The sequence below is a fragment of the Notechis scutatus genome, chromosome 3, assembly GCF_049901735.1.
Source record: "Notechis scutatus isolate UNSWTSFEM ecotype Mainland chromosome 3, rNotScu1.2, whole genome shotgun sequence".
Classification (NCBI taxonomy): Eukaryota; Metazoa; Chordata; class Lepidosauria; order Squamata; family Elapidae; genus Notechis; species Notechis scutatus.
In genome coordinates this window covers 166581891-166608775 of record NC_142011.1, presented here as the reverse complement: position 1 = coordinate 166608775, position 26885 = coordinate 166581891, and the positions used below count along the sequence as shown (strand labels likewise).

Here is a 26885-nt window from a genome sequence, read left to right as displayed (position 1 = left end):
ATGCAAAGAAATCAAAGCCTTGCCAGAAGTAATTTAGATTGTAGAGGTAAACCAGGGGAAGTCAGTAGATGAAGGCAGCACAGCTATTGCATTGTTTTCATTCCAGAACCAGGCAATCTCTCCTCTGCCTCAGAAAGAACAAAGCTCTCTAGATAAAGAAGTGGAAGAATTGAAACAAAGTGAACATCTAGAATAGCATAAAACAATAGAATAAAGTTGCCTGCATTGAAGCTTGTTCCAAAGAAACAGTTAGCACAAGCATTAAAAGATACCAGTACTGTAATATCAAATATGCAGCAATCAACTCACTGCAAGAAACATTTACTCCATTATGGCCACAAGCCCTGCAAGACATTTGAATGCAAGGGATATTATCTAGTCATAAAGCTTTCAATCATCATATATATGCAAAATATGTAATCTGTGCTAGAATTTCCGTAATTACTGCACTGGTGTATTGATTCTTTGTTCTCAATAAGCATTTTTGCAAGTTTCTTAAATCAGGCAGTAATATTCTTTTGTATCTAGAAAATACATTACATCTGCCCTGTTGTCCGAAAGGTATCTTATTAATTTCAAGCCCCATTGTCAAAGGGAATATTAGGAATTGTTTTGAGGGAGTATTTAGCAAGATAGCAACAACTTGTCTGACTACTGCTGACCTTAAGGAGGTCCCCGAGTCCTGCTGTTTTCCAGTGGACTTCCCATAAAAAGAAGATACTGATGTTAATTGGATTATTTCCCTCAATCATTATTAGGTTCTTATTAATTTTTACACTGTACACTCTGAATCCTAAAATTCCATTGTCATTTTTAAAAATAAAATCTTACAACAATAGCACTCAGACTTATATACTGCTCCATAATGGGCAGCATATACAGTACTTTCTGGGCATTTTACAATGTCAGCATATTTCCCCCAATAATCTTGATCCTTGTTATACTGACCTCAAAAAATGGAAGGCTGAGTGATGGAAGGTCTTATGTCTGAAAGGCTGAGTCAGCCTAATGTGTGAGTCAATCTGACGTCTGAAAGCAGATAGTTTGTATGAACATAACACTCTGAGGATTAATACATTGCAGGTTCTTGAATAGCAATAGCACTTAGACTTATACAGACTTTACAGCCTCTCTAAGCAGTTTACAGAGCCAGCATATTTGCCCTCAACAATCTGAGTCCTCATTTTACCGACCTCAAAAGGATGGAAGGCTGAGTCAACCTTGAGCCGGTGAGGCTCGAACTGCCAAATTGCAGACAGCCAGCAGTCAGCAGAAGTAGCCTGCAAGTACTGCATTCTAACTACTGCATCACCATGGCTCTTAATATGAATCATGTTACAGTTATCTACATTTTGAATTGATATTTTTCAGCTAATTAAACAAGCCTCTATATTGTATTACAGGGAGCCTACAAATCTTCTACTATTTGTTATAGTCCTGAGAAAGGATCCTGGACAGAGCTCGAAGGAGATGTAGCTGAGCCACTTGCAGGTCCCGCTTGCTCTACTGTCATACTTCCTGCATGTGTGCCGTACAACAAATAAGTCCTGGAAATGGAGAAGAGGATATTGATGCAGTCAGAAAAGGAATGATGGGAGGCATAATTATTTTAAAGAACAATTCTTTGGACCATAGACCACAAGATCCTACTTCTACACCTTCATTTATGGTTGTTGTTTTTTAAAAAGAAACTAAGCAAATTCCCACCTCAGATGAATTGGTATCTTGTCAGACAAGTAGGCTAAACGCATGGAACACTGCACATGTTGACAGATGGCCATTTCAGATTGATATTTTCCCTGCTGCAGACCCATATATCGATACTAAATTTAAAGAAAATGAACAAGAACATTACTGCACATTCTGTTTTAACTGCATGGAATCGGTGTTGAAGTAACAATGACAGTCCACTTGTAATTCAAAATTGCAGTACTGAAAAGCACTGAATCGCAGAATGGTCTGCTCCATTTCAGTTTTAATCCTTGACTGCTTTACATACTCTGCAAGCGACAAACATCAGAAGAAAACTCAGAGGTAATAATGTAATGCTTCTATTGCAAACAAATTGGTTGACCTGATATACACTTTGCCCTAACATTCTCCTCATTAAGAATTGAAAAAAAGTTATGGCAGCTTTCATGATCTGTGCCAATCTTTAATGTTATTTGCAAGAGTATAAATCCAAAATAACTACTCGAAAAGTTCAAAGATTCTAGTTTTCCTTCTTTCCACAGCATATAAGCATGTACTGTTTAGAAGTGTTTTATAAAAGTTTTGATTAATGTTTAAAATCTTATAATTACAAATGCTATTTTGCAGAAATGGTAAATATTCTTTACTTTTCATTTCCAAAGACAAAATTCAAGCACAGTACTTTTATAACATGAGCATTTTGGTGATATACAATATTAGCAAAGGTTGACAAATTTCCTAATTGTTTAACATTGATATTATTATAAAGTACCCTTATCATAGAATAAAAATATATGCAGGCCTAATTCTGAGAGCTAACATACTAGGGTATGTTCTTGACTAAATCCAATACAGGTAGTCCACAACTTATGACAATAATTGAGCCCAAAATTTCTGCTGCTAAGTGAGACATTCGTTAAATGAGTTTTGCCCCATTTTACAATCTTTTTTGTCACAATAGTTAAATGAATCACTGCAGGTGTCATTGACTTTGCTTGTCAAAAGGTTACAAAAAGTGATCACTTGACCCTAGGACACGGCAACAGTCATAAATATGGAGTCAGTTGCCAAGCATGTAAATGTTGATCACATGAGCTTGGGGATGCCGCAGTGAAAATTGGTCATAAGTCACCTTTTTCAGTGATGTTATAACTTTGAATGGTCACTAAATGAACTGTTGTAAGTCAAGGACTAGCCGTATAGTTTGCAGCTTCAAGAGCAAAGCAAAACTGAACTGAAAGTAAGGCAGACGATGAGGATAAATGTAGAGTTGGAATCTTCCAGATAGGAAATGCAACATAGAAAGATTTGGGCAGAAAAATACAGAAGGAACATATAGCTTGAAGCTGTCATGTTCTCTATAGTAATTGCTGTCTTTGGAATTGTTCTTTAAAAATTGGCAGCTGATTACCTGCCTATGTTTAATGTCTATTAAGCTGTATAATATACACACACCCAAACAGTAACCTTTGTGAACAGTACATGCAGAATGCAAGACTGCAGAGACTGCAGAATTTTTATATACTTCCTTTCAACTATTGTGTGTTGGGTGCCATCCCTGCCGTTTTAAATATTTAAATGTGGGTACAACAAATATTGTAATTAACCATATCTTAAGCTTGGGGATGAATGCTTGTAAATCTGCATTTCAGAATGGAAACAGATGTGATATAAAAACCTAGTGGCTCCCCCTAAGCTATAAACAATGAATTAGATGCTGGGTTTTGATCTGCCTTTCTCACATTCTTCAAATGAGTGGTCTGTTCCTTTTTATATTACAAAGAATTCATGAAAAGGATACAAACAATAATTTTTGAATGATGGAAACAAGCAGGAAGAGAGGAAACAAGCCGGAAGAACATTCAGAATATGGAAAGCTGCTTCATATAAAATCAGACCTCTAGTTCTATCTTGTTCAGCACACTGGCTGATCTATCACTTGTATCCAACTGATATCTTCAAATTGGGGCTGTGGTTGAGTTAAGGATCAAAGTCTGTTGGAGATTTTTAGAAATAAACAAAATGGTCACTAATTTTTGAGCTTCTTCAACTTACAATAGCTCATGCATGCAAGGTCTCTTCCCTCCTCTCTCTCTTTCCTCCCTCCCCCCTCCATCTCTCTCCTTCTCTTTTCCTGTCCCTTAAAAAAATTGGAACAAGGTTCAGATTTTCTGTCCCCTGACCCAGCACTCAAGACTTGGATTGAACAGTGCGCATTGCCACGAAAAGTTTGATTTTGATCTATACCTACTTTCACATTTTCCACTCTTATTTCCCTATTTTGATACGGAATGTTTTGATATCCCATTGCCTAACTGATGCTCAGCATTCTCAGGCCATTGAGCATTATTGGTCTTTTGGTTTTGGGGGAAATTAGGGGTTTCCTTGACTTACCAGATAATGTTCAGGAACATCACAAAAGAAAGAGGAGCATTGTCCTTGTACTGTCCAATATTTGAACTTCAGTCCTTTGATTAATTCCACTGAGCAGCTAGATTTACTTTGGGGGAGGGGGGACAATATGGGTTCAGCTCCAAAATGGATGTTTGTCCTCACTACTAGGTTGAATTACATATACATATATATTTACTTAGAACTAATAGGAATTTAGACTCATCTATATTTTGTTTAGGCTTTGAGCAATGAAATTCCTTTCTCCTATCCTCAAGGCTTAGATTAAAATATAGCAGAGTATGCAAAATCTTCCAGGGCTGGAGTCAAGATTTAATCATATACCTAGTTGAGACAACTGGCTTTGCCCTGTGGTCTAAGAATCCCATACCTTTGTTAGGCTGAAAAATAGGACCATTTCTCATCAATACTATACAAAAATTGGAGGGTATGTTGCTTCTATCACTTCTTCCTTCCACTGGAATCAACTGAGGGCCCTTGCACTATGCAGTTATCTTGCCTAGGACTCAGGAAGAGTAGACAAAGATTGGGACTGAGTCATAATATAAATAAATAGATATATCTTGACTTTCTTGGGACTCTATAAACATTCATCTCATTTCAGCAGCTTATAACAAGCCATAGATGATATTTTTGAACTCCAGTGTTCAGTACAAATCCTAAATTCATGTAGATTAGCACAGTTTCTGGAAATTAAGTGAACTCGTGGTATGTCTGTTTCAAAGTCTAGCTTGTAATTTGTATGAATATTGTATATTCGAAAATGCAAGGCAAAACATAACTTCAAATGGGATACAAATGCGAAACATATAAATAGGCAGAATAAAAGAAGTAATTTACTAAATAATATTCCATAAGGTTTTGGGCTATTCAGAAAATATTAAAAATAAAAATTCATATGTGTTATACCACTACGCCATGATTATTATTATTACTACTATTATTACTACCTGTAATTTTTTTTACTAATTTTTACTCCAATTATGCTATATAATTTCACCAAAATTGGCTGGGTACTGCCTTACCCAGGTAACAAATCATTTGTTGAAGGAATTGTATCTAAAGGGGAAAAGGGAAAACAATAACATTGTTCATAAATTCATCAAAATTAAAATATTTATCCTGGAACTTCATTCCATTTTTGCTTACGTTGTGGAATTCTGATAGATTGTATTTATTTGTGTTATTCAATTCAAATAATTTTTGTAAAATAATACACTGTGCAATCATCAATTGGGTGAAGGGATGGTATTTAGAAATATATATCTGTGTATATAAATATGTGAAAAGGAAGCCTGTCACAAACACTACATTAGAGAATATTTTATGGCATTCAAAAAAAAAAAAGTCAAACACTGAACATGATCATGTGCCACTGATAAATGCCACTTTAAGGGATAGGGATGGGGGGGTCTTGTCATTTAAAATTCTTTTTTAAGAAATATAATTAAAGAATTTATGAGTATTATATGTAAATCTTTTTAATTCTCTAGAAGGCATGACCAAGGAAATCATAAAAGGCACCAACAGTGTAAATTTTGTACAGTATTATGCGTGTGTAAATGAAGCTTGCTTGTAGGGTGAGGGGACTTTAAATAAAATCTTATGTACTAACATGCCTGTCTGACAGATCTCTCTTTAAGAATGTTTAAATCACATTTCATCACATAGATACATAAAAATCTTACTATTAACCACAATTATTTTAAATTGTTCCTTTGGCCTAAACCCTATGTAGAAATGCCAGATTGTTGTTTATTTTAAATATGTATTAATATTTTGAACATCTCATTTTAATAGGCCAACTCTCTTTAAAGGTGTCTCTTTTTAACTTAAAAGCTCAGTTTTTAATAATAATAATAATAATAAACAATACAGCTGTATATTTAATCATTAATGTACGCTGATTAAAAAATGTTGGTGTATGAGAAAAGAGAATGAATGACAGGAAAAAATTTAACAGGGCATCTTGTGTTGTGTTTTGTTCCAGTGGTATTAGAGGTCAGAGTAGTTAGTGGGAGAGGAAACTAATGAATTCTAGAGAGCTTTTAATGCCATAAATGATTCTGTTAATCTGCAGCATAGATGTTGATCAGTGGAATTGAACTCAGCTCCTTAGACCTTGTCAGATTTATTCTGTGCATGTTCCACACCAATTACAGATTTTAGAAGAGGTTCTCATGCAAAACTCTGCACCCTAATATTTAAGCCAACTTATATGTCATTGAAATTAAAATCTAGCTGTGGAAAATCTCTATGATCCTGATATATGAAAATCCAAATAAATTATTTGTTCACAGAAATGAAAAATAACTTCAGCAGGAAAATTTAGAAATTACTTATGCAGGATTAATCCAGTTCAATGAATGCATCTTGCATTGATTAATAAACCATCCATGAATTGCAAACTAAAACTACAGAGGTTGTGCTGTCGTGTCTTTTATTGAAACTAAAACAGAGTGCATATTCTACAAAATACACAATTGTGTATGTATTTTAATTCTAAAGGATTGTATGGGTACAATTGCATTATTACTGCATTGGCGTGTTTATGATAAACTATATTATTAGATTTAATTGTTTTACTTTTGAAAAAACAACTTTTGTGAAGGCCAACCTGGGCACAACTGAGTTCATTTACTTCTTTTTTGTAGTTTTAAATGTAATGTTTTTTCTCATTTCCTCAAACTTCCCACTGATATTTTTGCAGTGTTAATTTGGGATAAATGATTTTATACCCTGAAATTCCATATTATTGTTGCTTCTGAATTCACTCCATGAATAAATGCTAGACAGTAATCCTAATGAAATAATAATTTGAAGGATGACTTGAGAACGATTTCCCCTACTTTCCATTAGACAGTTGGGACATAGACTTTTCTCCCTTTCTAAGAGAAAAGTCTTTGACTTTATCCTAAATTCTGACTATCACTACATCTTGGAAGGACTGAAGCCACACCTTTCAGGATATAAGAATATTGCTTCCCCCTAATGGCTATTTCCTAAAAATATAGCATCAAATAGAATATTTTACTGACTTCATACAAATTTAAGACTTTGCTTTCCAGGCATTACAGCCTTCATCTTTAAATAGTAACATCATAGTAAATAAAAGATTTTTAGGGTGGCCAAATTATTTAATTGAGGACAAGAAAGCCAATATTTATTATCAATGAAGTCGATTAGCAGGACCTCATTGAGCTGTCCATTGGTCCTAGCTGAGCATGAAAGAAGAGAAGCTTTATGGATAAGTTTTATAGGGATTTCATTCATATTGATTAAATTATGCTCTGGGTCCAATGAAACTATATAGGAAGATGGGCTGCTGAATACTTGGCAAAACTGTAAACTGAGTATTGCTTACAGTTTTAGGTAATTAGCTTCTTCCTATATCCTTTTGTGCTGCTTGAAAGGCATTAGGACTAAAGAACATTTGATAACAGGACATTTTATGGAATTTTAAAATTTTTGCCACATTTTATCACCATTTTGTCTTTTACTAAGCACTGTCCCTGAAGAAATGTCAATTCTAAATAACAAAAAAATTAGAGAAACAAATCAATTCCTTAGAATTTGCCAGAAATAAGATGGTCAATCTTTAGAGTTGTATATTAAAATAAAAATCCTGGGAATCTGACATCTAATAGAATAGATTTTAAAATAAATGTTAGCCCTGCAGCAGGGTTGGGTACAAGATATTGGAATTCCCACAATCAAGATCATGGAACTCAGTATCTGACAATAATGACTATTAGTCTTGATGCTTGCTTGCTAACTCCATAATCCAGGTGACAGATTTTGAGTATTACCTGCTAGTAAGTAACATTGAAGGACTGATATCACCTTCCTGACCATGTTTGTGTAGCACTGAAATACAAGAGTGGCCATTGTGGGACAGAATGGTGGATGAGCTGAGTTGTGGACCTGATAGAGCAAAATTCTTATATTGTTCCAGCAGCTGAGCTCTACCAGTAATAAGCACATCACATCAAAGAAACAAGAATGGCCTAGGAATCAACAACACTGATTCATACATGTTTGCAGCTTTTGGAGACTGAAGTTTGTTTAGATGTTATAGCTAACATAAGTTTAGAACAACTAGAAACATATGTTCCCCTAGGACCAGGCATAGGAAAGAACATAGCCAAGAAAATAAACTTTTATGAAATATGTACATAAAAAATATGTACATAAAAAATAAATAAAAAATATGGTCATAAAAAATATTGTAGGAGAGCAATGTTTCTGTAGAGTGGCCAAAAATCGGGATTAGTGAGAAATATTATCAGACTCATGCTTCTATAAGGAACTCAATTTGTAGATTAGTGTTTTGTTTTTAAACCTTAGATGTTTTCATGGCTTTGCCTAGAGCAATATCATAAGTCATTTTCTTAATAAATCTGCTTTGATAAAATTTTATTGCATAACTTGCTGAAAAGATACAAGGTGGTCGTTGAAAGAATATAGTCCTCCTCAAGTAAATCTCAACTCTGAATAATTGTGGTTTTGGCATTGGTGTAGAACTGATTTGCCACTGCTTCCCTTCAGAATGTTTTTCAACTTCTGTCTAGTCTACCACCTTGGGAGTTCAGATCTCCTATCCCAGTGTGAACTAAGCCTGACACCTAGATCAAATAGATGCTGCCATCTGCTGTGATAATTTCAGAATATTTTCTAGTAATCCATTCAGGCACATTCATCAATAAGCCTTATCGCTACAACAATTACAAGAGACAAAACCCCAGTAAGTGGCCTATATCTTCTCATATTCTTTCGTGGCCTGTTGTTACTAACCTCTCTCTTGTCATTAATTTCACTAATGGAACTCTATTAACTGCATCTTCTTGATTGCCTTGTAATAAGCTTGCTGAAAAGCAGTTTCTTGGCACAGTCCAAAAGGGTTAAAGCTTTCTCATAGGAAGAGTGCACTCTGAAATGTTCTCTTCCCTGAAATTCATAACCCACCTATTAACCTTTACTAGGCAGTTGCTTAATTCTTTGTCTAGGCTTTCCCTAGATGAATGGTTGCATGAACAGTTGATTTTATTTTTCTTTCCCCACGTATGAAGGCTGAAGCAAAATATGAAGAGAGTCGGAGATCAAACACTGAAAATATTCTTGCAGAGAAACAGGCAATAAAGAGTTCATTCCTATGTAAGGTAGAAGAAAGACACATAGTTTAATTGGAAGCTGATCTAAAAGTATTCTGAAGGACTTCTGGTTTTCATGAATACATAGAAAAGCTTCTTTTGCATCAGTGGTAAAAACGTCTGATCGCTCTGAGACATGTCTGAATCATATACTGAGACACTCAGGAGGCAAGGGACATCTTTATGTTTCTATCCACCCTGGGACATATTATTACTGCATGGGTTGTGTTTTAGAAAGGGCATTTTTAAGAAAAGAAACCTTTAACAAAAAAGCATTGTAGCAGACAATGAAGATTTGACACTGCACATTTTTCATTAAGAGCAATTTGGCAAAAGAGAATATAGATGAAAAAGTGTGTGTTTTAACTTTGTTATCAAGACTACTGGATTAAATGAGAATCTACAGGTGATGGAGATGGATTCATTGCCATGTTCAATAGGTAATGATCACAAATGCTAAACACTGAATTTCAGTAGCGGCAGAAATATTAATGTGAAATGCAAAATAGGTGCAGTAGTGTTCCCATGATTTGGGGTGACGGCTCAAAGTAGGAAAAATTAACAATGGTTATGAAATACATCGTGGAATTTGGACTATATAGCTGATGCCACCACAGTAGCCTGACTTTTCTATTGTGTTTAAATTGCATCATGTGTCAGTGGACGGAAAAGATTTCTAAGACCTTCATTAAGAAAACTATATTTTCAAAACAAATTATAACCAAGATTATTTTCATGTGGTGAACCCTAGAATTCTTGGTTTAAAGGGGAAAATATGGGCAGTGGAAAACAAGAATTGAAGCTGAATTGGAATCTCTTCTGATGTATGCAAGCTTTTAGTCTTTGTTCTTCCTGGAACTAACTGCTCTTCTCATTTCATAAATTTACAGTGCAACTTTTGACACTGCCAACATTTTGTTTGGTAAAGATTTTCTTGTGTAAGAAACAGTATCCTTCCAGTAGATGCCTATAAATATGATCACTGGATTGAAGTCAAGGAATATCTTCTGAGAAAAAGATTCAGTGTCAATATTTAGTGAAAGACTAAGCATATTTATTTTACAACTGCAATCACAAAAAATATGAATATTCAAGACTTCAACGAGCATCAGCCCTGTTTAGTAGAATTGACTTTCCTCTGAACCTAAGTTGTTTGAAATATTAAAGGTATGGATTATTAAAATGGCTACGCTCAAATCTTCCAATATTTTTTCTCGGTACAATAATATATAATACTTCTGAAGAACTGTACAATATATACATTATTTAGCTTTAGCATTCATACTTTTATATCACTTAATGTTAAAATGAAATTGTGTAACTCCACTAGTCAGTGTGTAAGCTGTAATTTACATAAGGCAATGTGCAAATTCATTTATCTATTGAAATACGTTTTATCACATTTTTCTACTTAAAAAGCACTCAAGCCGTATGCCTTGTTACTTGATTATTTATGTTTGCTTTATAAAGGGATCATATTTTCTGAAGTTTCTGAATATTACATTACTGGAACCTGTATAATATAGTAGGAGAAAATAGTATTTTTATAAATACTTTACGGCCAGTCTATCATGCTTATATAAGCCATCAATATTTAAACTGATTACATTAAAACAGGGTAATAATTCTGTACCTTTTAGATGTGGTGTTCTTATGCTGTTTTTGTTACAATTCAGGGCAAAGCTCCTGCTGAATCCAAATTTATAAAGCAAGGATGGGTAATTTTTTTTTAATCAATGAGGATATTTTGATGTTGAGTGCTCACATTGTTGAAGGTCTCAATAATTGGTTGCCATGCTGAAGGATGGCTTTTCATAAAAGAGCTATGGTGATGGACACAAGTCACAGAACTACCAGAAAGCAAACTGGTGAGGTTATTTCCCTACTATTCCATGGACCTTCCATCCTTGAATACTCTCAATCATTCCTTATTAGCTTTTCTTTTCTTTTCTTTTCTTTTCTTTTCTGGAAAGCCATGGGGGCGGGGAGGAGATATCTCTAATAAAGCACACTCTGCAACCACTCAAGGCCAAGTGAGCATTCTTACAAATAAATACAGTAGTAAAAGCTAGTGATTTGCTTTGTAGCATGCTACTTTTCCTTTTTTAAAAAGGTCATGTGAATAGGGGGCCTGGCAAACCCCAAGAAAAGAACCACAAGCATTCTGAAGTCAACAAGAAAAATACAAGTAGTCCTCGACTTATGACCACAGCTGGGAATAGAACTTCCATTGCTAAATGAGGCTATTAAGTCAATCATGCCAAATTTAACAACTATTTTTTGCCATAGTTGTTAAACAAATCACTGCAGTTTTTCAGTGAATCATGAGGTTGATAAGCAAATGTGGCTTCTCCCATTAAACTTGCTTGTTGGAAGCCAGCTGAAAAGGTTGCAAATGGTGATCGTGTGATCCTGGGATACTGTAATCCTTGTAAATACATGCTGGTTGCCAAGCTCTTGAATTTTTATCATAGGACGATAGGGATACTGCATCAGTCATAAGTACAAGGACCTACTTTTTCAGTGCTTTTGTAACTGAATGATCGCTAAGCGAATGTTCATAAGTTGAGGATTACCTGTAATTGCATAATACCAAAAAAAGAAAGAAATGGCCAGGCATAAATACCCAGAAACAGAATGTTGAGATGACATATTTGCCTTCCGTTACTGATTCAAAAAGATGATTGTACTGGCTGCTTCTACTATAAGGTTGGATTAGTGTAATTCGAAATAAAGCAAGTTTTACAGAGAAGAGAAATTTTCCTGCTTGTTTTAATTTATTCACATAAAATGCATGCTGTGATATTTTTTTCTCACCCAAGTATTCTATACACAATCTCAGACATTAGCAAAGGGTAATAAATAAGGTTAAGCAGAAGTTAATAGTCTCCATCTTGATAATGGTGTCTGAGTATTTAGCAAGGAAATGAAGAGATTTTACATGTCCAGATTCAAACGGATACCACTTTGGAAGCCCTTGAAAGGAATAGTAACAGGAATGTTTTCCTGGAGAACTCTTGACTTAGCTTCAAATCCTTAAATTTTATAAATAACTCTATGCTATAATATTGGGGAGAAGGAAAAAACAAGTGAATTAAAATATTCTTTGTTGGAAAAGAGTATTATTTTAGCTGTATTCTCTCCTTTGCCTATCCTAATAACTACAAGGTATTTACTAGATTCTCTTCTCTCTTCTGTTGAATATCCTTATGGATGAAGATATAATCATATTGTAACAATGTAATAATAAATTAAATCCTGTTTAGTTTATCGGACAATGGTTCCCTCATCCCATTTTTGTTCTCCCTACTGATGGCTGTCTGAATTTCTTCTTCTTTGTTTGCTAGAAAAGTTCATCCTTACTGCTAAGAAGCTCTTTCCAACATACAAAGCAAAGTGAGAGAAAATGAAAAAAGAATGTGATGACTTCAAGGAGACAGTGAATGACTTAATGCAGAAAGGGGGAAATTTGTCTGCATATTCCAAAAGTAAGGGCATTCTACACATCTCTAAATGCACTAAGTGGTGCAGTAAACCAATAAATTAGAAGAATGTAAATGTTTTGTGGGAATTGCACACAAGGGGAAATGCTTCCTCATCCTCATATTTGTTTTCATGCAAATTATTACAGAACTAGTACTACTGATACAAAGCTGAGTAAGACATCGAAACCAGTTACAGAGATTACCTTAAATTGCAAAATTACACCAGTATTCTTCTGCCTATAAAAATCATTCTGATAAAAATGTCAAAAGGAAAACTTATTAACACCTAGCCTTAAGTAATTTCTTCTTTCAGTTCTAATATTCTTAATTTTTCTGATTTATTATAAATTCAGCCTAATAAGGGTTCAATGAGATGATTTAACTTATCAGACTGAATTTATATTAAATGACCTAGCAAAGTTTGATTGTTAATACATTTTGTAATTCTCATAGACTTTCTGCAGGATGATTGTGTGTATCCATATGGTTCTTTCACACATTATCTAATAGCACAGCCCTATTTTGCTTCTGTCTGAATGTCAGAGATGGAATCACAACTAATGCCTTTACCAATGAGACACAAGTTTAATGCCATTGGGAGAAATGTAATTACCCCAAGGTTTGTTTTGGGATTTATTCTGCAGATGTTCATTGCCAGAACTAGCCATCTTTTTGATCCTTTGATGTTTTGTCTAACTAAAAGGAACTCTGCTTAGCATCTGACAGTTTAGGGACACATTTTCTGCCTTTGTACAGTTGGTAGACTTTGGACTACTCCATAGTATATCCTAACGGCCACTATCAAGAGGAAAGTCCATATTTAACCAACAAGTAGAGATGGGAGGCTAATTTCTTTCCAATTCAAACTGTAATTAAGCTACACCAATTGAAGGATGCCATTATTGTCCTTAGTAGACTAGACAAATCAATTAACTTTAGAAGACAAGTTATTTAAGCTGAGGAAGTGAATCTGCACTGGCTTAGCAAAACCATCATCCTGTAATAAATGGGTCTAAGTTAGCAGCTCCATTACACAAATGGAACAGTGCCAATGTAGGACAAATGTTTTTAGTATTCTCAGAGGCAACTTATACATCTACTACTACTACTACTACTACTACTACTACTACTACTACTACAAAGACCTTCAACTATATTGGCAGATGAGATTCAGAACTACCAAATAATCAAGCCTTGGGCAGCAAGAAGAGTATAGACTGGAGTATTTATATTTCAACCCCATGAAACTAAGATCAGTTAATTGAATGAATTAATATTATCCTCACAGCATTGATGATTCCAAGTAATTAAACTTGCAACTGAAAATAGTAGGAAAAAACCACACCTGACTGAAGAGATAAGAAGTCCAGTGAAAAAGTAGTATCATTTGTCCTACAATACTAGGCTAGCCTTTCCTAATATGAAAGGCTGGTCTTTCCCAACGCTTCCCAGATATGTAGATATCAGTATTCACAATTCCCAGCCAAAATGGTGATTACTGAGATTTTTAGAGGTTCAAGCCGGGCATTCAGGTTGGGTAAGATTGTCCTAGAATTTCTGTGCATTTCCAGAACATTTTCTAAAATTTGGTAAGCAAGTGAAATAGGGCAATGGATAAGTTTAGAGATACCTCATTCAACTTTCAGTAGAGAAATTGTCCTCATGAATGCCTTGAGGTTCATCTAACAACCACACAGTTCACTAAATAGCACTAATGTTGCTGTTTTGTTTCAGCCCTACACTGATGAATTATTCTTCATTCTGGGAATCAAAACAAAGGCAGTGGATTTTTACTAGAATTTTATAATCATGCCATTGGACCTTCCACAAGGACAGCAGAATAAACCCTAATGACTGAGTTATCACCTGTATGTCCAGTTATTGCTAGTGTAGTAAACCAAGTGATCAGACTTAACTACAGAAAATTTTATAGTAGTTTGCCAAGAAAATAGAACAATTGGTAAGCATCTAAATTAGCAATGTTGGAGGCAATGTGAATGGGATGGAGGAGTTTGAAGAACTCTTGGGCTAAGGATATTTGCTAAGCACTCTAACTAATAATCACATTATTTGCACTGACTAAAAGGCTTTATTATGGCTAGTTAAGGAGACTTTGGTTAGCATTTGAAACTCAAACCTCCTACATGCTGAGCTTGCTGTCAATTTAGTATTGAAGACAATGTTATCTTGCTTAAAATGCTTTGAAATTTTTATTTAAAATGATAAATGGCAGTGTTGCAAGGCCCTTTTATCTTTGATCCAATCCAAGAGACATATTAGGGGGTCTATACTGAATTTTGAGGGGTTACAATGGTTTAGCTCTTCTTCAGACATAAGCAACATACATATGTTTTACATGTGAGCAGACAGAACAGGAACAAAATCCTTTGTTTTCATCACCTACAAATGAAAACTATTACTACTCACCCATAAAGGTTCTCTGTGAAATTCTAGAGTGCGGAATTACATGGAAAACCTTTACAGACATTTGTTTATTTATTTAAATTTTCTTTGGTTGCTCATCTTAAGAATAGAACTCTGAATGGATCTTAGCAACAATAACAAACAAAAACTGTGCTTCAGCCAGCTTACTTGGATGCATCCAAAAGAACCTTTCACAGGCTCCTATCTGTCAGGTGCAAGCAATCAGATCCACATGTGAAAAAGTTCAAGTTGACTACTTTATTGTATTCTACCTCAGTACAAGAATTTCCCCAGACTTGGGAACAACAGATAAAATTCCATGAAATTTGGGGTGGGTGGGTAGGGTTGTCAGTCCTAGGTCTCTTGCAATTGTGCAAAGATTCAAGGCTAACTACCTCACGTTACCTCATCCTTGGGGGAAACAGCCAGTTCTTTACAGCATTCTGGTAGGCTAAAAAAATGGGGGTCTGCTATATCTCAGAGACAAGGGTGTTCCACGGGTGGGAGCTGCTATGAAAAAGGCACACTTCCTAGGTGCTAGTAAATGGCTATATTTAGATGGGACCTGGAGCATGCCCACTGGATCCAACCCAGTGGGGTGGACAGATACCATATAGGCCATACAGAGGGCCTTATAGATCTTAATGATCATTTGAATCATCACCTGTACAAGAAATTTCCTTTCCAACTGAAGACATGTTACCAGATATATTACAGTGCTCATCTTATGAATTTGCTTCCTTTCATTCTTTCTGTCCCTTGAGAAATTATTTCAATCACAGATCAGTCTGTTAATGTAGTTGTATTTTTATTACAGATTTTGATGTTTTTGTAAGGAGGCCACCATTAAGAGCTGTCATGAGGCATTTTAGCTGAAGCAAAGGATTTGTTATGAACCCTCCTGTCAAGTGATTAACATTAAGAATGTCACTCTGCTCTGCTAAATCATTACATACAATTTGATTTGACAGAAATATAACTGTGTGTCTTTGAATTTTGAACCTTAGTCTTATACAAAATGAAAAATGAACCCCTCTCACCCCAAAGAATTAATTTCTCTGACTGCATTAACAAGCAGGTCTGCACACTTTCTATCTTTAAGGGTCCTATGCCTGACTGCATTTATGCTCTCATTTAGCATCTCAAAATGGGCACTTTCTTTCAAGAAGGATTATTGCATGAATCACCTGCTTAGTTAATCAGACTTATTAGCATACTGTCATCCATTAATTGCAATATAGGAACTATAGTTTTCCTTGTTTCCCTTGCTGCCTTCCAAATAGAGATCTTCAGGTTTGCAAAGACATTTGTTGCTTTCTGTCTTTTGCAAATTATATTATTTAACAATTCAGCGTGGTATCTGTGATTAGAAAGATGTTGTTAATATGCTTCAGCCCATCTTTAGTCCATCAGCTTTCCTAATAATTTATTAGAAAACATTGTAAATAAAGTTCTTAACACTGCAAGGACCCTTTCTGGACTCAAAGTTGTTTCTCAGGCATTTTTTCATACTCCAACATAAAGATATTGAGGAAATAATGCATTTATTTTTCACATGTAAGTAATTCATATCAGGTGGATTGAAGCTACATGCAAAGTAGGAAAATTTACCATTCAAAATACAATTTTACTGCTCACAAAAATTTTAGGTTGATATTATTATTCACAAGAGCATTGGCTTAGAATCCATTTAAAATGTATGGCTGCTTGGAATTATCCTTTCATTTGGTAACCATGCATTACAAACCAGAAACATTCTTTGAGGTGATTCAAGAAGAGGTGAGGGAGTAAAAAGAAGTAAATGCCTGCAGTCCTGACTTAAAATTATTATGGAGAATTTCAACTTCTCATATTCTCCCTTCTAACTGCATGATATCAGCAGCTAGTATATTGGTGTTAGCTCTTGAATGAAGTAATTTGATTTTTCTGAGAATTCAAGAGCCACTTCTAATGTCAAGTCTTGATACTTATGTTTTTCAAAAGAATGTAGGGAAACCAGCTAGAAAGTACTACCATATTTAAAACAGTTGTGGCATAACAATTGCAAAGTCTGATTACAAACTGGGAATATTCTTCTTTGAGGCGATTCTGGAAGTGGTGAGGGATTAAAAGCCTGAACCATTCTGGAAAACTTTTGACAGAATAAAGAAGGTTTCTCCCCCTAGTTATTTATCACTTGATCATGTATAATAAAAAAAAATGAAACTTCTAAACCTCCCCTTGAGCAGGTTAGGGCAATGACTGTTTCGTACTCAACTTGATTATGCAGTGAAGGTAAAGAACAGATTTCATGGACTACATTTGAGAAGTTGAAGAACTCTTAACTGAATTTCATGGAATTATTAAAGGAAACATTCCTGATGTCATTATAGATGTAACTATAGTACTTGGAACACTAACAAATCCTCTAATAATGCATATATCCACATTTAAGAATTATTACAAAATAGATGGAGTGGATTAGATTTGATAAATAATACAGCCCAGGGTACAGGTATTCTCAAGTTACAACAATTCATTTAGTGACCATTTAAAGTTACAATGGTACTGGAAAAAGTGACTTACGACCATTTTTCAGTTAAAACCTTTGCAGCTTCCCCATGATCATGTAATTAAAATTCAGATGCTTGGCAACTGGTTCATACTTATGACCTTTGCTGTGTCCCAAGGTCATGTGATCGTCTTTTGCAACCTTCTGACAAGCAAAGTTAATGAGGAAGCCAGATTCACTTAACAACTGGGTTTTCTAACTTATCAGTTGCAATGATTCGCTTAGCAACTGTGGCAGGAAAGGTCGTAAAAGGGGGCAAAACTCACTTAACAAATGTGCTCTAAGTTGAGGACTACCTAGACTCTGACCTGAAATTTATGACATCTTATTAAAGAAAAAGTAAACCCCCCCAAAAAAAAAAAAACCTTCCCAAAGTGCAAAAAGCAAAAGAAGGCCAAGTGACTGTTAACAGATACATTAAAAGTAGAAGAAAAGTTGAAACGAAAAAGTAACAGAGACAGAAAATTTGTCAAGCTAGATATGGAATTCGGGTGAAGAGCAAAAAGAGGTGATGAATTATATCTAAATAAGATATTCAGAGAATCCCAGGGTAGCAATCAGATGGTAAGGACAGGATGTTTATTTAAGAAAATTACTAAAATCAAAGGAATTTTTAATGCAAAGATGGGAACATAAAAGGAAGCAAAGTTCTGTTGAAGAAAGAAGATATAAAAGAGCAATAGTGTGATTATATGGAAGAACTGTGCAAAAACAGTCCCAAAATCTATGATACACACCAAGACTTGATCATTGAACTAGAACCAGACATTCTGGAAAGCGAAGTTAAATGGGCCCTAAAAAATATTGTTAACAATAAAGCTGCAGGAGCTGATGAAATACTAGCAGAATGGTTTGAAAACTTAGGCAGTTAACATGCTACTTGTCTGCAAGGAAGGAAGGAAAACACAGCAGTGGCCAAGAGACTGGAAATGATCAATTTATATTCCAATATAAAAAAGAAAGTTCACACTACCAAACAATTGTATTTATTTCACAAGCTAGTAAGAAAATGGTCAAAAATGGAAAATGCCAGATGTACAAACTTGATTCAGAAGAGGCAATTGTACCTAACAGTGCATTTGATGGATTAATGGAATATCTGATGGATAATGGAAAAGATAACAAAATTCCTAAAAGATATTTATTTTTGCTTTTCCAATTATATGAAATCTCTATGCAGTAGGGATCAGATACAGATTTCTGATTCCAACATGTAGCAATCAGGATATTTTAGATGACAGGTTCGATTAAATGTTTACTATCATTATTGCACATTATGATTTATGTTTATATCCTTGTATTTCATTGAGGCATTACTCACTGTGCAAGGAGGTTGATATTCCTGTGGTTCTTACCCAAAGACTGGAGGCTAGAGAGTTTGGGAGAATGGGCTTCAATTAAATCTGGCAAGACCAAGGGAAGTGCATGTGTGAACTTTTTTTTCCATGTTTGACTCTGAATGGGGTTACACTCCCCAAGACACACGTAATGCAAAACCTGTGGGTTTTCCTGTGTTCACAACTTTTGTTCAAAGAACAGGTAGCAACTATGACTGGGAGCCCCTAAACACAAGGACCAATTGTACCCCCTTCTGAATTGGAAAGCCTTATAGTAACCAATGCCTTTATCACCTCTCCTGTAATGGGGCTACCCTTGATGAACATTTGAAAATAGAAACTGCTCCAGAATATATAGCAGCCTTGGGAACATTTGTGATACACTTCTGTAAAACTGCACTTCATCAAGCTTTATTGGCTTCAAGTGAGCTTCCAGGTGCAATTTAAATTGCTCATTATCACCTATAAAACCCTACATAGCACAGGCCAGCCTACTTGTGAGATTACCCATCTCCTATTGTTTCTGCTCACCCCACCAAAGCCAACAGGCTGGGCAAGTTTCCAGTCCCTGCTATCAAGCAGTGTAATTTTGGTGGATCCAGGAGTCATGCTTTCTCTGTCACAGTGTCTGCTCTATGGAACATAGATGACCCCAAACACACTAGTCTTTAAGGCTCTAAAAACCTGATTGGTCCCTAAGACATTTGGACCAGGAAGTTAAGTGGGCTCTGCTGATTGATTGGCTTTACTGCTTGGTTTTTTTTTTTCCTGTTTATAAATTGGGAATCAGTCTTTTCTCAATTTCCTATGTTACGTGGATCGTAGACTGTTTTAATTCTATTTGGGGGAAGATGGGTTAATTCATTGTATGCTGCCCAGAATCACTGCTGTGAGATGGGTGGCCATATAAATTGTTTAAATAAATAAATACAACAATGTTTATATTAAGATTAATTAAAACCCTGGTGAAAGAGATGCCTGTTGCCTCCTATTCTACAGGCAGCTCATTCTATAGCTTGAAACAAAGCAAATGACTTTTTTTCCATGTGTTTAATTAATAAGCCTCTGACAGTGGCAGCGTCTTCAGAAGACTGTCTCTCTCTTACAAATCTTAACACTCAGACACGTTTGTAATACATGAGGTGGGCCTTCAAACAGATGTCTTAAGACATATAAGCTTTAAAGATTAATATCAGTAACTTAATTTAGACCTTCCAAATAACGTGGCAATCAGTGCAGATAGTTCAAGAAGCATACTGCATTATTTGAACTGACTAGTACTTTGCTACTGCATTTCATGCTACTTTTCAGTTGCCTTTTTAAGTTTAACTATATGTTTCTCTCAATATATGCATAAGTACTTTTTCCCAATATGTTGCCTTTTTGTATATATGTTCATATAGAGAAGCATTTCTAGGTACCAATATGTAGATGACTGCACGTGCACTTTTATTAGAAACCCATTAGAAAATCGGAGAAATCATATTTTAATTCAGATATTAGTCTGAAAGTTTGAAATTTGCTAAGATCATATTAAAATGTGAGTTAAACTACTGACTCCAACTTACTGTGTCAGAACTATAGCTATCAACACAATTAAAAACATTGAAATTAGGAGGAAAGGTCTAGAAAGGCTAATAATATACTGAAACCTTTCAATATTTATTGGAAGAAAAATGGAAAGAGTGTCCTCTTGTGTGTAGGAATATGAATAAAATGAAACAGAAAGAGTAATAATTTTAAGTGCGGACTATTAAAAACATACATAATAGTTGTGCTTTTAAAATTAAGCAAGTTTGTGTCTGACACCTGACTAAATATTGCAAATAGAACTGATAACTGGAACTGTACATTACTATATTAAAGTTAGTAAATAATCCATTTAGTTTCTGCCTAAAATATTGTTCCTGTTTTCTGCTTCTTGATATGTTTTTCCCCATTTTGTGACCACCAATATGCTACAAAAGATATCTCAGCCACTAGTAATTCACATTTATTGAGGTGAAAAAAGAATAGCTGTTGCCATTTGATTGGTTGTAGTAGGAACTTCCAGTAAACAGCTCCAAATCTACCAACTCTAGATTTTATTATTCAAAAGACTTTTTCCAATAGATTTTAACAAGAATTAATAAGAAAAAAATGTGAAGATACTTTCAACAAATATTAACTCACTGATACGTTTCTGAATCTATTTAATGCAGTTTAAGTTTTTTCTCTCTTCTTATGGCTATTTGTCTTTAGATGAGGACTTCAGATAGGAGTCTCTGGCTTGTTAAGTAGCAGCAACAGCAGCAGTTTTTTGTGACCTCAAAAAGCTAAGCAGAAACACATTTAGTTAGTATTTGGATAGGGGACCACCACGAAGTAGCAGGGCTGTAGGCTACAGTAGAAAGTCAGAACAACCCAGAAGAAGGAATCACAAACCATTTCTATATTCTATGCCAAGAAAATAGATGACATGCATATGTTATCAGGAGTTAAACATGTTTCAAAGGAGGAGCTTGGTGCTAAACAGGTTATGGTAATAGTAATTAATACGAGGTATAAGAGTGAGTTAAAATTTGCCTCTTCTCCAGGTCATAATCAGATAAGTCTATATCCTCTAACCCAGTGGTTCCCAAAGTGGGCGGTACTTGGTATTTGGTTTGCCAGTCACATGACCACCTGGCCGCGCCTACCCAGTCACATGACCACCAAGCCACAGCCACAAATTAGGCCACACCCACAGAACCAGTTGTTAAGAAATTTGAATCCCACTCCTGGGTGGGGGACACTAAGGATGAGTTTGTAGCACCAAGTGGGCGGTGGACTGAAAAAGTTTGGGAACTACTGCTCTAACCTTTGTAATTAACCTTCTTACAAATTATCTGTTGGAAGATTTGACTTGGGAGTTACCAAATTCACTACATGCAAAATAATTTTCCCTTTTCGGCAAGCTACTGCCTGATGTAACATTTTTAGCCAAGCCGTAATATGTATCCAGGAAGCTCTTCCCCTGTTTGCACATACATAAAGACAAATTCAGATCTATTGTATAACTACGTCTCTTTGAACAACAGATTATTTGCAGCTGAAGACTCAACCACGGCTCCTGAGTTTTCAGACACAGAGGCTGTACTTCTAATCCCATGTTTAAGTGACAAATGGGGAAGGCCAAGCCTTGATGTCCTGCTTCGGAGCTTCTCCAGGCAAATAGCTGGCCACTTCTTTCCAATTCATTCCTGCCTCTCCAATTCATTTATTCCATATAATTAATTGCCTCCTCTATTTTCCATCCCCCATAATTGTGAGCAGACAATTGAAAGTTTCCCACCCAGCAGCTCTCTCTCCCTATCCCCCTCACTTACCTTTTTCACCTTCTTCTCACTTAGTGCACAGTCAGTTCTTTGGTAGGAAAATAAAGATTTACACAACTTTAAATTGGAAACTGCTGACCAATTAGTAGTACTTTTTTTTCTGCTCTGCAAGGTCTTGTGCCTTCAAGCATCCTGTCTTCAGTTCTTCTAATACTGCTCTGCATAGTATTCAGTCTTAATCTATAGAAGAAATAGAATCTGAACTCTGTAATTTGAGAGGAGGAGAGTTATTCTTCCCCATTCTGCTCTCAAGCCCAGTTATCAAGACGTGTGCCAAGGCAACTTACTTTCCCAACTGGTGCTGGTATGGGATTTTAAAATTGAGATTGTTCTGCATTTTATCGATGCCACAGTTTAAATACATATTTGTGTAAGATTAATTATATTGTGTCAGTCCCCTTGTAGCTGTTGTTCCTTTGGCAAAACACAACATAAATATTTGATTTTGTAAAAAAAAAAAAATTCATGCTGGTTATACACCTATAGATTCGGTTTTTTTCAGAATTTCCTCAACAAGATCGCTGTTGGCACATGTAATGAAAATGAAAAGGGCCTACAGCTTTTCCCTACCATGACAGTCAAAAAAGAAAAAAAAATAATTAAAGATGATATACATGAATATTCATGTTTCACTAACTGCAGAAACTTTTTCAAGGAAATCAATGCACTTTAGTCTCTTTGGAGCCCCAATGCATCTCACACCATCAAGTGGGGAAAGCCAACACAGATTTGGTGATGCCAAGCAACTATAGTATCAATCCGAAAAGACAATCACGCCCTGCTCTTCTTTCTGCCAGGTTTCAGGTGCTTATAATGATAGCTCGATCACAACCAGCCAGTTCCTGCAGTCTCCCCAATGGAAGGGTTGAAGGAACTTCTCCGGTGGCCTTTGTCGAATGGCCAACCTGCAGCTGCTCTTCTAAGGGCTCTGCTGGGAAAAGGCAAGGAAGGTGCCGAGAGCCCGCTGAGCAGAAAAGGGAAGGAACTTCGTCAGCTCGCCCGCCCGGCATTTAGACAAAAGAGGCGCCTCGGAAACCGGAACAGTCCTTTAAAACCCAAACTCTGAGAAAAGAGCGGAGCCCAGCGACGGAAGACGAGCAGCAACAGCCGCCAAACGGGTCGACGCTTTGGGCGCCAGTCGCGCCAACGCTAATAAGGAATCCAGCGACTCCGGCTAAGCCAGCTTTGATCGACGCCTGCTGGTGGGCCATGGCTGAAGGGACAGGCTGCGAGGCGCCCAAAACGTGCTTGGCCAAGATAGTGATGGTGGGTGACTCCTTCGTGGGGAAAACCTCTATCCTCAGGCGATACACCGACTTTTGCACCACCGGCCGCGCGCCGCCGTATTCCTATATCACCACCGTCGGTGAGTAGTAAACGCGCCCCGACGGCGACCGTTTCCTGTGCCTGGTGCGCCCCTGACGCTCGGCGAAATTACACTGGGCGAGCTTAAGTCCCTCATTTCCTTTGAGTATGAGGACCTGAGTTCATTTAGCCAGCGAAAGAGAAAGGCGTACCCGCCCTGCCCACCCGCTTTATTTCATGGTAATCATAAACTAAAACACACACCCTCAAAGTTGATGGAAAGTCCCAGTCATCCAGGTCAAGGTTGTCCCAAAGGTGCTTTTTTTTTTTCCCTCCCCAAGAGGACAACTGGACTTTCTGGTTTTTCTTTGAAGACGTTTTTCTTCTCAGCCAAGAAGCTTCTTCAGCTCTTGGATGAGAAGGAAAGATCTTCAAAAAAAAAAAAAAAACAAACCCTAGAAAGTCCCGTTGCCTCTTGAAAAAAGCACCTTTGGGATACACCCTAAAAGACGGTAGTTGCTGAGATTTTATTGAATGAGATAGGACTATAGTCTGTCAATGGCTGCAAAGTGTGAAATTTAATAAATTTTGCACTTGAAATCTTTGCAGCTCACACACAACACTAAACTGTACTGTGGTTTATGTATCTAACTAGATGTACTGCTAGTCTGGGTTTGGGTTAATGTATGAACCCAGACCCTGTGTCTTGTAAATCATGAATTATGACTTAGTTCTGGACATTAAGGAAACCATGTCTTTGCTTGTGGGGCATTTTCCCACTACGACTTAGAATATCTTGTAGCATCACCCAGCCTCCAGGCAAATATAAAGAGTATTCCCATTACTGCTATATTGTCTCAACAATATAATAGAAACCCTCCTGTATGGGGAAGGTACCCCTGGGTGAATCCTTTCACCACTATGTATATGTCATAAACAAAAACATTAAAATCCCTCCTCTGTTGCCTTGGATGTAACTTTGTGTCTCTGCATCCTCGTAACTTTATGTGGAAGTGAATTGCAATCCTGTACACACCTACACTGGGAAGAAAGAACCAAAGTCTGAGTAAGGATACCACTTCCTAACTAGTAATCTATGACTTTGTGTATAAAACTCTTAAGTCAGAATATGATCTTTTGGGCTGAGTTATACAAATTTAGCCAAATGTGTTATGCAAACCATAAAAAAATGCATCCTGTGGACATAGCTCACAGATTTTTCCTCAGGTAACAGCTGAAAGCCTAGGATCAGCTGCTTTTGTTGTGTACAATATAACATATGGACTATGTTTTCAGGATGCGTTAAGCTATAAATGTCTGTTAACAAGCACAGACTACCATTACACACAACCTAGCTTTTTAAGTGAAGTCTCCAATGTATCATATCATCCGTAGTGAAATGGATAGTTCCAAACACTAGACTTTGTCCCTAGGCTTTATCCTAGTGTGGAAAGGGAACTTCATGAGGACAGTGGTGACACCCAAGCAGGAAAAGCCCAAAGGGAACATCAGGCCAGCCATAAAACAAACTTGCATAGGAAAAGAGATTTAATAAAAGGTATTGAAAGAAGCCCCCTAGACAAAAGCCAAGTAATTAAGAAAGCTAGGGAAACAAGAAAAAGAAATCCCTTACAAACAACAAGTCATGCCAAATCAACAAAACAAATAGACAAAAGACACGAAATAAATTCCATAGGAAGCAGACAGGAGATTGCCACAAAACAAATATATAAAAAAAAGACTAGGACGAAACTGAAAATCCAATCAAACCACCCTGCGGAGTTTACTCTCCGGCGGAAATGAAGACAACCCCTGACAGGATTTAAAACATTAAGAAATACAAACACAAGCACACACACACACAAAAGGAGAAAAGGTATAAAAAAATCAGGGGTTTATCATACAAAGCTAGCTAGCCCCAGGAACGCAGACTTCTTGCTATCTCTCACCTTCCTGAAAAATAAAAAGAACCAGCTTTCAAGCAGTTGTCTGTATCCTTGCACCGGAGCTCTCCCAGCAGGAAAATCGAATCCTCAGAAGAAAGGCATTTTCCAAGCCTTTCAACACTAGGTTACAAATTCCATTTCAGGTCTCCTCAAAAGTAGGGATGCCACATCCCTACTGGGGAATAGGTAAAGTGGGAATAGGTAATATGGGTGTAGAGGGGGCTTAGCAGGGGTCGGATTCTACCGGTTCATACCAGTTTGGGTGAACCACTTGCTCCAAAGATCCACTGGCAGCGAACTGGTTTGCTGCGACAAGCATGTGGGCCCACCCGCCCCTGCTCTTTCCTGTACTTTATTTCCTTTTGTTAGAGCACAGCTGATTCATGCGGCAGAGCTGTTTGCCACACCTCAGCTGTTTTATTCACAGGGACACGGAGTGCATGTTTGGCGTGTGTGCGTGCGATCACCGAACTGGTTGTTATACCAGTGGAATCTCACCCCTGGGGCTTAGTGGTATGATATTCCATTAACTGAATTTTATACCTTATCATTTCATGCAAATAAAGTCATAGTTATGTTTGAACTAAGCTGTATTGTGAGGCAAGCACATTTTCTCCTTTCTGTTTCTTATGTTGAAACTGAAAATCTAAAACATTAAAGCAGGGCAAAGTATGATCAGTCTATTTTCTATATATGTTATGTAGCCATATGTTGGTGAGTTGTTCTAAACTGGGAAATTGCATAATATTTTAAAAGAGTTTCATCAGCAAAAAAAAAAACACCCATATCTTTGAAGATAATACTCAACATTTTGATAACAATAGCTGAAGAAGGAAAGACAGTTGATAAACACTGGTAAGTGCAATTATACATACTTGCAGATAGGATTATAATTGACAAGGGAAATCTATTGCCAATCTTAATAGTATGAGAGAGTTAATTGTATCTATTGATCATAATCCAACCCTGAATTGGTTATGCTTGTTAAATTGATTATGCAAGTCTAATTCTGTGCTTCATTGTGACCGTGAAGTTTAAAAATTCTTTATGCATGTTTATATGAAACATATATGGAATCCTTTTGATTTCTTTAATGGCATGGACATATACTATAAATAAAACGATTCACTCACATATAAATTATGCTATTCCTCTAAGCATCCTTCAGTCTCATTGATTTCCACTTGGTCGTCAAATTGAATAAAAGCTTCAGCATCTTTATGAGAG

The 26885-nt window shown here is 36.3% G+C and overlaps 2 protein-coding genes across 4 annotated transcripts in view; both read left to right on the top strand.

The window, feature by feature from the left end:
* KLHL14 (kelch like family member 14) overlaps nucleotides 1–1548 on the top strand; it is a 78278-nt gene extending 76730 nt beyond the window's left edge. Inside the window, exon 8 of the mRNA XM_026670290.2 lies at nucleotides 1404–1548. Coding sequence (XP_026526075.1) covers nucleotides 1404–1544 — 141 coding nt within the window. The 3' untranslated portion in view covers nucleotides 1545–1548. The remainder of the gene's footprint in view (nucleotides 1–1403) is intronic.
* Nucleotides 1549–23408: 21860 nt separating this feature from the next.
* LOC113413778 (ras-related protein Rab-10-like) overlaps nucleotides 23409–26885 on the top strand; it is a 28715-nt gene continuing 25238 nt past the window's right edge. The window contains exon 1 of one of the 3 annotated variants that reach the window (XM_087961674.1): nucleotides 23409–23773. In XM_087961674.1, coding sequence (XP_087817800.1) covers nucleotides 23617–23773 — 157 coding nt within the window. In that variant the 5' untranslated portion in view covers nucleotides 23409–23616. The remainder of the gene's footprint in view (nucleotides 23774–26885) is intronic. The other 2 variants (XM_026670288.2, XM_026670287.2) reach the window with 2 other exon arrangements.